Consider the following 13,391-nt stretch of genomic DNA (forward strand, 5'->3'; position numbering starts at 1 on the left):
TTTTTTTTTTTTTTTAAGATAACCAGGTTTTATTGTCAAATCAAGCATGCTTTTACTGACTTTAACTGTTGTTTTGTCTGAAGATTTTGGATTTATAAGGAGAATTGTCCTTTAAAAGGTTATAGTATACAACAGACAACAAAAGAAACATCAATATAAAATAATATCCAAATATCTGAAATTGCTGTCAACAACATGAAGTGCATGCAAAAATTTGAATTTTTTTTTTCTTTTTTTTTTTCTTTTTTTTTTTACAAATAATGTGTTTTCATTTTAAATACAGCCATATGGTGTTCCTTTCCAGCTTCTCTTGGTCAGACATTTTGTTGCCAAGTTTTAGGAAGGCTGTGCTTTCATGATAAGTGACATTTGTTGCACAGGAAGGTTTTACAGCAAGCAGAATTACAAGGTAGTGTGTGTGTGTGTGTGTGTGTGTAGACATGCATGCGTGCGTAGATCCCGTCTCCTGCAGTCGCCTCTTGGAGCAAGGTTGCTCTGTTATGCATCTACAGTACTGTACAACTTATTTTTCTTTGCCTTTCTGCCTCATTTCGGTCGTAAGAAAAATATCCCATTTGTTGTGGAATCTCTTACAAAGATGTTTTTAAACATTCTGGACCAAAAAAAAAAAAAAAAAAAGGAAAAAAATTTGGAATACATTTTTGGTAGATTGTTTTTTTGTTGTTTAAATCACTCTAAAATCTGATCCTAATATTGTCTTTGTCTTCAATGGTGAAGAATTCCGATCAAAGCTTCTTTTAATACTTTAGGGAATTTTCAAACGTCGTGAAGTATGGCTGTAATGCCCCAAGATTTGTTCTCCCTGAAAAAAAATCATAAAGTAACAATATATTAAACTACAGAGCAACCTTGCTTTGAGAGGTTTATGTACTAATTTTTCAAAAAAGGCTTTCTAGCATTCCTGTGCTTGGTATTTCTGTATAAAGTAGCCATGATCATGCATTAAAAAGCATTTTTTCTTGACTACAGGGCTTTGGTTCAAATCCATGGGGCATTACTTTAACAACAGAAACAGAATAAAGTCTGAAATCGATGTCAGAATGAAAGCAAGACAAGGTTCGATCAGTCATGTCGTGTGTGTTTTTTTTTTTGTTTTTTTTTTGTTTTTTTTTGGGGTGTGAGCAGAAGTTTAAATCTGAAAGCAACACAAAAATGGTTTGTGTAATGAAAAATAAAACGCTTGTAAAGCAAAGTAGTTTTATTCACACAAATTTAATAAGATATAACAACTGTTTGGTCCATAAATATTTAAGGGGAAATAGTTTCTATACACCATCTTTTTTTTTCAAGAAACAAGGAAACATGGACAATCTTGATAGAACACGTACTGTACTATTAACACGAAGATCAATATATATGATTCTCGGATTTACCAACTAGTTCTGAAAGAGTGCACAACTGCCTTCTATGACATCGCCGCCCCCTTGTAACAGAATACACCATTAAAAAGATCTTCAGAAAAATCAGATGAAAAACAGAACAGTACAAAACTAGTGAGGCGTTCCAAGGATGGAAATCATTTAACAAACAAACATGTATCTCCTGAATTTCACAAACTCTCTTCCAAGTCGCATAAGGCACATAGTAGAACTGAGTTAAGCATCTACTTCATGAAGCAGATCTAGTGTACCACTTTGTTCTACAACAGAACAAATTTGTCATCACACAAGGAAATGTTTCACCCTAGCGAGGAGCCCCGACCAATCTCCAACTTCAGCCGTAAATGTTGTTGTTGTTGTTGTGTTTTTTTGGTCTGTTCGGTGGCAAAACATTAAAAAGAGGGGGGAAACCAGAACAAAACAGGGTGATGCGTGTCTTTCCCAATTAACTTCCTGCTTAGCATTCACAAATCACTCATAACGCTTCCTACTGGGCACCATAATGTCACTGAGCGTTGGATATCTTCATTCAAAACAGTTGTTCTACTAGTTGAGGCCCAGCAAACCATCCAGGCCACCTTCTGATCTGATTTGCACACATCGTGGCAAATTAGGTGGTAACGTTTTAAGCAATTACCACTCTTATTTGGTATTACAGTCCAGCGTCAGCGACAAAACAGACCTAAATTGAGGTCACAGCATCCGCTTGGGAAACGTTCCCAATGTAAATTTTCCTGCGGAATATACTCAAATAAACATAGCATACATACTTTTTTTCTGTGGCGGGTATTTAATGTCTCAATGACTGTCCAGATCTAAAATGATCACAAAAACAAATCAATGACAAGTACTACAAACTCAGCTGCCACGCGGTTGCAAATGCTACACATTTTTAGTAGGTCTCGTCTTACATTTCCAAAGGTCTTTCTGTGGTCGCCAAAGGTTTTTTTTTTTTTTTTTTTTTTTTTTTTTTGTGGAAAATAAAAATAGAATCTGAAAATAAAGGGGGATAAAGACAAAAACAGCAAATCCGTGTTAGAAAAGGTTTGTCAAGGTAGTTTGTGGGGGGCTCCCAGATTCGTGGCTGTCCAAACTAGAGGTCACTGATGTTACTACGGTGATAGAGGGATTGGTCAGGTCAGTTAGTGTGGTGGCCGTGCTGGGTGGGGTCAGAGCACCGCTGTCGGAAGAGGGCGGCGGAAGTGACGTGCCGTCAGCCTTATCAACACCCCCATTCTCCTGCCGCAAAACGTTCCTTCTGAATTTGGCCCGTGCGTTTTGGAACCAAACCTGCAAACCAATCCCAGTGTCTTTACTCTTTTCGTGTTTTGCTGCGAATTATTGTCATATTTTTGCCTACTTATAAGTCATATCATTTAACATCACAAAGTTAATCACTACTAAACAAAACCAAATTGAATCGAAAGGCTCTACAAAATAACAGGCCTCAACTTTTGATAGGGATTCTACTGGAAAACATGGACCATCCTCCAAAATAACTTTTCAATTTGGATTTTTTTTTTTTTTTTTTTGGTGCATAAGTATTGCCCCTTGAATTAAGCCTCTATTTAGTATAAAATTTGTATCTATTGCCTTGCAAAATGTGTAACTACATGACATAACAACAGAAAAATGATTGATGGATTAAAATGGAAAGCAAAAAACTCAAGGATGGGATAAGAAGTTGTTGGTGTGGGTGTGAAATGGAGTCTACTGTGTGGCAACGCTTACCTGAAGAACTCTCTTGGTCAGTCCTGTCTTTTGGGCAAGCTGTTTTAAGTCCTTGGCGTCGGGGTTGTGGTTTATGGCAAAGTAGGACTTCATGGTGCGAAGCTGATGGTGTTTAAACGACGTTCGCATGCGCTTGGTCTTCTGGGAAGGAGGGTAGGGTTGCTGATCCCGATCCAAATGGTCCGCTTCGTTCTCATTACAACCTGAGTTCCAGAACAAGGCGAAAATAAAGCAATGAGAGTCAAAAGAGGACCGTTTGACAATGATTTAGATGTTTGTCAGGGTAATGAGGATTCAAATACAGTACAGTTGAAAACTATACAGCTGTAAATCACTTATTGGATCACAAACATGTCATATTTAACTTCTTAAACTCTTAAAAATATAGGTTCTGAAAGAGGGTTTTCTCAGCGACACCAAAGAAGAACCATTTTGGGTTCACCAAGAAACCTTTCAGTGAACAGTTCTTATGATCATTTTATAAATCAAAAGAACCTTCTTCCTCTATAAAGAACCTTTTTTGGAAAGGAAAGGTCCTTCATGGAACCATCGATGCCTTTATTTTTAAGAGCGTTCTAATGATTATAGCCTATCAAAAACGTCATTAGTGTCACATGACACCTGACGAAATTAATTTGAACATAACTAAATTCAAAGCAGCTGCTTTCCATGTAATCTTTTGCATTTGATAACAATATTCATTTTAAAATTTGGCAGGATGAATAGCGTCACCTTCGTTTCATCTTAAATTACTGTACTTGATAATTTATGGATGTATAGCTATTAATACTGTAAAAACTACGTGCCATGAATAGCTAAAATGATTTAAGCAAAAGTGTCAGTTGGAGCCGTCATGTTAAATCGCTGCTCCATTTAGCCAAATTAATTTAGTAATTAAATCGATCGATGCTCACTGAACCCCACCGTTAACGTTTGTGTTTACAGAATTAAAAATTAAAATGCACAGCAAGAATTAACTTGAAATTATAGTTATGAGGAGAACAAAATGTTCAAGCATGATGCCTTCACGATTCCTTTTTTGCCACCAGAGGTCTCTATCTACAAAATATCTACGCAACAAGTCGACTGTTGCATTGGGTTTTTAACTAATATAAATTAATATACACATGCAATGCAAAATTATATAATTTTTTTAAATGCAAAACAACAACAAAAACGGTTTAAAACTACTAATGATTTTATTTTAAAAGCGAATAATTCTGAGCTTATGTTAAAACATACAAGCTGAAAAACAAAAGATTGAAGAAAAGGTGAAAAACAAAATAACCTTGTACCAAAAATGATACGAGCAGAAACAAGCAAACAAAAAAAGCATTAATGATAAAAACAACGAAAACGGCAATAATAGGCCTAAATAAAACTATCAGCAATCATCAATAGCCTAATATCGCGGAAGTCGTATTAACTTGAGAATTATTACAACTGACAACCATTTAATTTCTAAGACAAACTACAGCTTATAGGTCTTGATAAAATATTGCAAACTTCACAACACGTTAGTGTCAGGATAAAAAAAAAGCGAATAAGTTTAGAGTCGGACGGATGTGCGTAAACGTAGTAAGTGTCCTAAACGTTGCGCTGAGAACAGCAATGACCTTCAAGTGTCTGAATCGGAGCTGGTTGAGAGCCAGAGATTCCGACGTCACATTCAATTAACGGAGAACAATTAACGGCCAGATTACCCTTATTTCTCTCCATTCATGAAGAACGGCAGAAACTTGGCACACAAAGCCACATTTTTCCGAGCAGACAGTAATTGTAACAGCCAAAACAAAACAGGCGCAGCGGGGATGCATTATGACGTGAATTCAAAAAGTAGAAAAATTCGAAAAAGCAAGAAACGGGAAATAATGACTAGTAATATGAGGTTAGATACAGGCCTGTGGGCGATGGATCTACATTGCTATGATCCCTGCACGTGGAGCTGGGTCACGGGTTCACTCCTTTGAGAATTTCAAATTAGATGTTTGATGACGCACTAATGAGCGAGGCCTATAATTAATCAGATCCCAATCATCAAGACACAAGAGCGATATACATTTTACATTTAAATCCGAAGAAAAAATAAATACAGGCCTACCAAACAATTAAAGAGGGGGGAAATTTGTAATCTTGTCATACTTATCCCATTATTTATGATATTATAATACTGTAATATTTCTATATATTAGGATAATGTAGGTTACAGTATGTAACTAAGCATTTTTTTTTTTTTTTTTGGTAAATTCGCGATAGAGCGCAGTTTTATTTTATGCTATTCTATATATATTAAAATAATGTAATGTAATTTCTATGTGATAATGATAGACATCTGAACACTGAAAACACTGATTTTCACTTGAACTGAAAGTGGGACAGTTATTGTTTGCAGGCATTAACTAAGAACTAAAAACTAAACCAAAGAAGAAAAAAAATCTTTATGAGAACATCGTGGCTGGTTTGTTACAGGTCCAAGGTGATCTAATCTTGGCCGTACCATGGCCGTACCACCTGATAATCCATCTGATCCATTATCTACACCAGCTTGGGCCAACTAATGACCATAAGTGACCAGCATGGTCCATTCTGAAACCATGAAACAACCAACAGACGGATAACGCTCATATATAATCTCAAGTCTATTAATATAAATACACAGGCTCTATTCCTTGACATGGTTAATGCCATGTTAGCTCATAACAGTATGATGATTAATGATCATAATACCGCAGAACACGTTTTAAAAGTGTCCCACTTTCACTGAAAGATCATTTCCCACTTTATCTATACTGTAATGAAATATAAAATCACTAAAAATAGACTAGGCCATATTAGAGAAATGCATCAGCGTTTATAAAGAGCCTTGTGATAGTTAATAGGCTATAGACTTTTGCATTTGATTGTCTGCAGATTTTTAAACGACAGCTTAATTAAATGCATTTGTCCGCTTCCCCTAATAGTAAAAACTAAATCAATGTTTATCGAAAGCACAATTATTCACATCTTATGTTGCTAATTAAACAGAACACTGAAGGATATAAAATGCAACCAAAGTAAATTTATATCCGTCAAGGCCACTGAGCAGCTCTTAATGCGCATCTCACCTGAGTTGTAAGAGCCGATATCTATCCCCATCGCCGGACTCTTCCTCTTCCGCGGCCTTCCTTTCTGGACCGTGCCGGTGCCATTGAAGTAAGGTAGCGCGAGCCCTCCACCTTTGGCCGCTAATTCAGCGTAGTTTAATTGAGGGTGATACTCTCCCTGAATAAGGGTCTCAAAGTGAACCCGGCAGTAAACCAAGTTGTCTTTCATGCCGAAATGGTCACCCGTGGTCAGTGTTTTGTTGCATGTGGTGCAGGTGAAGCAGCTCAGATGGTACACGGAGTCCCTGGCGCGCATCACCATTTCCGAGGCGGAGATGCCGAGGTGGCAGCGGGCACATCTCTGCACGGAGAACCTTCTGGAACAGCACAAGTCATTTATAATCAAAATAATCACTTAGATTGGTGATAACGTTCATTAACGAACATCACACAACGCATAACAGATCAAAAGCGCATGCACGTGCTAATATATTTGAAGATGCTCCATTAAAAATCATTTTTAAATGTTATTTGAATGCACTAATTATCTGTTAAAAAGATTATTTTCTTTTTAATTGAATAATTACAAGTTTTAGATGGCAGTAAAAAATAGCCTAAACGAATAAAATGTGAGCTCAGAAAAAAAAAAAAAAAAAAAACATGCATGAAGCATGAATTAATTAGATTTATTAGATTAATTAAAGCATGTCAGTTAATCGCTGAAAATCATTATATGGGTCAATGGCTTACACTGGATCTCATGTCACCATGTGTGTTTAAAAAAAAGTTACTAACCAGGGCCTACTAAACAGGCCTAATGCACAGTTTAAGCCTCAAAGTTAAACTTACCTGTAGTAATCCTCTTTGCAGTAAATGCTGCCATCCTTCGCGAAACACGTCAGCTCGGATTCAAGGGCCAGTTTACATTCACAACACTTGAGACACCTTAAATGCCACTGTTTATCAACGGCGAGTAAGTAGTATCTGTCGGAGATTTTACCACCGCAACCGGCGCACAGCGCGGGCTTCTCTGGGCTCATGGAGGGCATAGTCTTCAAAAATAAAACATAAAGAGATGAGTGAGTGAAAGCTTGTGTGTTCATCAAATTATACCACAGTAATTGAGTTTGCCACAACAGATTTAAAACTAAAACTAAATAAAAAAATAAAGCCTGAATGATAATTCAAATTAGCCTATTTTTTAAAAATCTTTTTTTTTCTTTTATCAGAGGCTACCGATTTATCAAGCCAAAATGAAATATAATGCATAAGTTCTATAATGTATGTTTTGGTTTTTCGAAGATGTTTATAGCCTATTCTAAAAGTTATAATTTACAAAAGTGCATATATAATACTACTAATAACTACAATTATTATTATCAGTTTTTAGCCTGTTTAACACATTGACAAATGCATATAAAGTATACTTTTTTGTAGTGTTTTTATTTCGTGGTTTTATAAGAACTAAATAGCCTATGTAATATTTGTAAGAAGTTAAAATGTAAAATATGTGGGTATACAATTTGTTATCCCTCCCTTTATATTTGAAATAAATAGCCTACATTTGACTTACAAATTATAAACAATTTCCTATAGGCCTACTTTTGAAATCTTCCAGAATATGACACTTTTTGCATGTTTTTAAGGCCTGCTAATGTTGCAAAAGGAAGATCGTACATGAAACTAATTTTCGCCGTGTTTTTAAGTGGGTTACAAACTGCGAAGCGCGCGACGATTAGAAGTTTAGGGGTGCTGAGATTTGCTCAAACGGAAAACACACGCTAAAACACAAAATCTTACCGTTTCTCGTCCGTTCATCTGGACTGTTTTAGCCAGGCGAGACTCCGTTTTAGATCTCCTCTCCATCTCCTCCATGATCCCTTGAATATGATCCCCAGAGATGCCGTGGAAAAGCATGGCTGCTGGACGCAATGTGCAACTGCTTTCTTTCGCCTTGCACCCCACAACTTCCATATACAGCTTTCCGGATCCTTAAAACATCCGAGTGGATCTACACCAACAAATTCACACAATGCAATCAATATTTCAAAATATAGCCGGTGGAATTTGATGGACGGCGCAGGAACAGTCAGGAGAACCAGTCCACTTCTCCAATGTCTTGTTAGGCAGGAGGAGGGGAAAAAAAGTATAGTCCGGATGATATAAGGCAAAGCTGAAGTCTGAAGGATGTTTTAAACCTGCTTTTTCAGATAGTCCCAATCTCCTACTGGGGATCCGAATGCTTGAAAGTCAGGTTTGGGACTGTGTGTGTTAGAGATCCTGTGTCCTATTTGTGAAGAGAGCAAACGCCTGCCCAGCTTGGGTAATTGGGTAGGAGGAGTCCTCCCTCTCTCCAATGCCACTGATTTCTATTCACCAACAAAGACCTGTCACTCTCTCTTCAAACCGATGGTGATGGGCAACACGAGCTTGGAAAGCACTTGGTATAGACCTTTTACTTCTTTTTAGCTGGTGTTTTGCCACTTTGCCACTTTTTTTTGTGAGGCCTTCTTTTTTCATGTAGTTTTTAGCTTATGCTTTTATAAATGCGTGTAATTGAATAGTTCTAAAGTGTAACTGAATTAAGTGTTTAATCATTGAGTCTATGAACACTGTAAGTCATCTGACCTCTTGTTTTGCAGTTTTGTGTCTTGTTGGAAAACTGCGATTTGGAAATTGTCTTATGGAGTTGTTTGTTTAGTTTCTTATCGCAAATTATGCACCTGAAAGCCTGTATGTTTCATTTATAATTAAATTTAAATCCCTAAAAACAGAACAGTTGTTTGTTGTATATTCTCGTTCATATATTGGCATGCATCTATTTGAAGCAAGTGTATTTTGCAAGCATGAATGTGTGTGTGTGTGTATATATATATATATATATATATATATATATATATATATATATATATATATATATATATATATATATATATTACACACACACACTTGGTTTACATTGATTTGATTTGAAATTTGCACTCTGCACCTTGTATCTCCACTGCATAAATTCAGGTATAATGTTATTTATGCTTGAATAAGAAAATGTAAAAACAACAGTTTGAGTACAGTGTGTGGCATTTGTAAAATGAAAGTGGACTAAAGTGGTGGCATATTTAAAAAGTTGTCAGAGAGCTTTATAAAGGTGTGTGTGTGTGTGTGTGTGTATAATGGTCCCTTTCTCTTCTTGTGTGTTTGCGGGAGAAAGAGAGAGAAAGGAGAGAGCGAGGGAAGGGGGAGCGATGCTGTTGGGAGGAGGAATAAGCAGTTGTTTACATTCTTTGATTTTCGGATGTCAAACGTCAAATGATTCTCATTGCCACAGTTTCTTTTCTATACGAATACATACGAGGAATGGTCTAGAATTATATTTGAGAATGATAACAATTACCTCCTTGATAGCAACCTAAATCCAATTAGTCGTGATAGTGATATCAAAGGCAGCATGGATTTTGTAGGCGATATTTTGCATCTCTTAATGTACATGTAGCTTTTAAACTGTAACATAGTTTCGCTAATTTATTTTATGATGCACGAGCACTGCCTTTTTAAATCCACACACGCCATTTATTAGATTTAGAATATATTTTAAATAAGGATTTGGATGAGCATTGAAATTAGGCTATCTTTTTTTTCTTTTTACAAAAAAATGTTTGAAAGTCTATAAAGCCGCTCTCTTGTATCATTTTATCTTTCTATTCAGTCCAATTTGTTTATTGGTTTAATTAGCCTAGCAATATATTATTTTCCATGCTCTCCTCTCAAAAAATATTCATTAATTATTTCAGCCATTAGAATAAAAGAATAAATTCGTCTTGATCTTGAGGATAGGTTATTGCTCATAAATACAACAGCTTAAAATCGTACGGTTATTTTCCCCGTCAACTTTATAAAAACGACTGAACAGAAGAATAAATTTCTCACGTGTAAATAATGTGTCTGACAGAGACCAAATGAGCTTTATGTGAGTTAATGTGGTCCAAGTGAAATCATGTCAAAATCTTATCATCTCAAATGCAATATAGTAGCAACTTTTGCATACAGGAATACGAAGCAGATTACAGTTTGTATACTGGCTTGTTTTAAAAAAAACATTTATGTTTGCTTAAGAAATAAATATTTTTATCGAAAACAATTCAAGTGTTTTTTATTTGTTAGATTTGTAACCATCTAACTATTTTACTCCAAGTCCTGAAGCTCCACGCGAGCAAATTTTATTACAAGCAAAAACGATTCAAGTTGTAGTCAATTTTATCAAAAATAATCTTTGCTCTCTCTTCTCACAGGCCATCAAATTTGTCTCTTACAAACGAAAAATAGAATCAGTTTAATTACTGTTATATTTAGGTTTATTTGTAGGCTACTGATTTCACAAATCGAGATGTCAATATTTTAATTGAATAGCGAAACATCTAAATATTGTTCATACCGGATCAGGCTTCAATATGCACAGTATAATCTTTAATTCGATTTTCAGTCTACATTGTATTTTCGCTCTCGTTAACTTTTACCTGTCTCACCTGCCCTATATATATATATATATATATATAAATATGCAAATTGAAGGTCTCTCCTCGCCCACTATAAATAGCCTACTTTTTTCAAATTATTGTGTCATATCTGCAAAACAACTTAAATTATTCTTTACGATAAACAGCATTTTTACGTATCTATGAAATACAAAAGTGGTGTTTTACCGTGAGCCGCTGAGCGCCGTCCTGAAGCCCCAGCAGTGCTGCGGTGAGAGAGGGATGGATAAGGGTGAGACACGAGCGATCCTACCAGCAGATGGGGGCTGTTCCTTGTTTCTCGCGTGAGTGTCAATTACGACAAATCCTGCGCGAGCACTGAATATACATCGATTGTATTACGCACAAGGCCCCTTTCGGGATGTGTAGCTAAAGGATAGATATCGTTTTTCTCTGTGTATTTTCTTAATGTTAAAACATTACCTTCATTAAGCTATTTTCTCACCTTGAGAACATGAATGATGAGGCTACATCACTAGACAGACAGACAGACAGACAGACAGACAGATAGATAGATAGATAGATAGATAGATAGATAGATAGATAGATAGATAGATAGATAGATAGATAGATAGATAGATAGATAGATAGATAGATAGATAGATAGATAGAAATGGGCTACAGGGGTGAGGAAGTTGTAAGTATTCCCTGTAATTATATATATTTTTACAGTTTTGATAGAACTGATACCATCTGAATCAGCAGGTTCTTGTTTGATATGCAAGATCCAAGCTTTCCATCTAAAAAAGAAATATCTAGCTAAAGAGAGATATAAACATAGAAATAAACATACATTTACCATTTTGAATTAAAATGTTTAACATTAAATGGGGGATGGCATAATTATTTTCAACAAGAAAAATTGATTATAAATTCAAGCACGAAATTTGGAGGATCGGTTGTAACAGCATCATTCTTTGTACTTGACGATAATTTACACAATTTAGGAATAAGATTAAGTATAAGTATTAGGTATAAGAATAAAAGAGAGTTACAGATACTGAAAGTGTGTTACTCCCAGTCCCTCCTATATGCACAGCACTCCGCAACCAACATTTGTAAAAGGGTCAGCTTTAAATTAAATTTTGAATTTTAAATGGCACACTTTCGAACTGGGAGGGCATCTTCAACCAAAGACAACAAAACAAATGTAATGCACAACTTAGTGACAACAGTTCAGAGTCATTTAATTTAATAGCTGAAAAAACATAGATTTACCTTAAGATAATCTTTGGGCTGTTGACTCTGGGAAATTTGCTGTCAAAAAAGAGCCAAAAGTACCTAATACATATAAAGCCCTCTCGGCTTGTTCTTTATTTTGTGGAGTTAGTACACTAAAGATTTTTGAGGGAGTTGTTTGCTCTGTTTTGGGGAAACATATTTAAACTTTAAAAAGTGTGAATTGTCCAACACAAAAACATCTAAAAAATCTGCTCTCCAAAACTTTGAAACACAGAGCCATCCTAAATGCTGAAAATCGGAGTCAACATGGCTGACTGAAGAATGGAAAGTGTTTTGATACTTTTAAATAAGCTGTTGGATTAAGGAGAAAGCCTTATCTTGAGAGTTGGCTTGGAGGCAACCTTTCATGCCATGCAAGTCAAAGGGGAGGAGATGTAGGCATCAGTAGGCTACACAAATAGACCTTAAAATGAAAAACTGGTGTAACTTTACCAAAAATGCACTACTAAATTTCCCAGGCTCAGTTGCTGCTGACCAAGTTGTACAAATCATTAAGTTACAACATCAATCAAATGTAAAAAAATACCCTAGCCATGATCATCTTGAATAATCAAATTGAATAAGTCTTATTCATAATGTCTAAAAAAACTATGGTGGGATACAGACAGTTACACAAGAACCATGTCCATTTTTAAACCATATGTGATGGTTGAACCATGAAACAAATATTTACAAACTGAAGATGGACAAACAATTTCTCCAGAGTCGTCGCAGTGCAACAAAGCCACAGAGCAGATGCTCCTCACCGGTGTTTCGTGCTTTGCTTCGAAGAGGGGACGTTCAGTCTAGCGTGCCTGATGAGAATTTAGCTGCTGTTAAAATCTCTCTCTTTCTTCCTTTCTCTCTCTCTCTCTCTCACTTTCCCTCCCTCCTCACCCCATTTCTCTTGATGCTGAGCCCTGCTCTGCTGATGCAAGAATCACAACTCCTCGTGTTGACAGATGGAGGATGGCTCCATAGCACATAGCCCGTCCCAACAGTCCAACTGCCTAACCAACAGTTTTTTTTGCCTTTCCACCTTTTTTCCTTTTCTTGTTTTTAAAGCTGTATTCTTCCAGCACCATTATCCTGAATTTACTTAACCCAATGAAGATTTCCTCCATTACAGTATTTGTAGGCAGTACTTATTATTCATCAAACATTCTGTTGTTCTAAATCACAAGTATTAAAGCAACCTATTTATACTCCAAAGACTATTTTTGGTGTCTTGCAAGTACATGCTTTAGGATTTATCAATTACTATTTAATTTATATAAATTTATCATTTCAAATTACTATCTAAGGATGTGTTTCAATTAGCTACCTAGTTCAGTAGTCACTGCACTGGCCAGGAAGTCAGGCATTTCTAGACATGTCCCACTCTCAAAAACTCTCCAGAGTACCGAAATGGTTGCTCCCTTGAACAG

At 36.0% G+C, this 13,391-nt stretch overlaps 1 protein-coding gene across 3 annotated transcripts; it reads right to left on the bottom strand.

Annotated features, from left to right (window-relative positions):
- Positions 1 to 766: 766 nt before the first annotated feature.
- On the bottom strand, positions 767 to 8,188 carry lhx9 (LIM homeobox 9). 3 transcript variants are annotated; one of them, XM_067398712.1, is made up of 6 exons: positions 8,015 to 8,188; positions 7,064 to 7,266; positions 6,236 to 6,591; positions 5,532 to 5,537; positions 3,132 to 3,334; positions 2,415 to 2,690 (listed from the first exon to the last, which is right to left on the bottom strand). In XM_067398712.1, exons 1-6 carry the CDS (start codon positions 8,186 to 8,188, stop codon positions 2,436 to 2,438), a joined length of 1,197 nt encoding a protein of 398 aa, XP_067254813.1. In that variant the 3' UTR covers positions 2,415 to 2,435. The 3 variants fall into 3 exon arrangements, with proteins under 3 accessions (XP_067254814.1, XP_067254813.1, XP_067254812.1); XM_067398713.1 differs by lacking the exons at positions 2,415 to 2,690; positions 5,532 to 5,537 and adding an exon at positions 767 to 823; XM_067398711.1 differs by lacking the exon at positions 5,532 to 5,537.
- Positions 8,189 to 13,391: the final 5,203 nt, after the last annotated feature.

Source organism: Chanodichthys erythropterus, chromosome 10 (assembly GCF_024489055.1).
Source record: "Chanodichthys erythropterus isolate Z2021 chromosome 10, ASM2448905v1, whole genome shotgun sequence".
Classification (NCBI taxonomy): Eukaryota; Metazoa; Chordata; class Actinopteri; order Cypriniformes; family Xenocyprididae; genus Chanodichthys; species Chanodichthys erythropterus.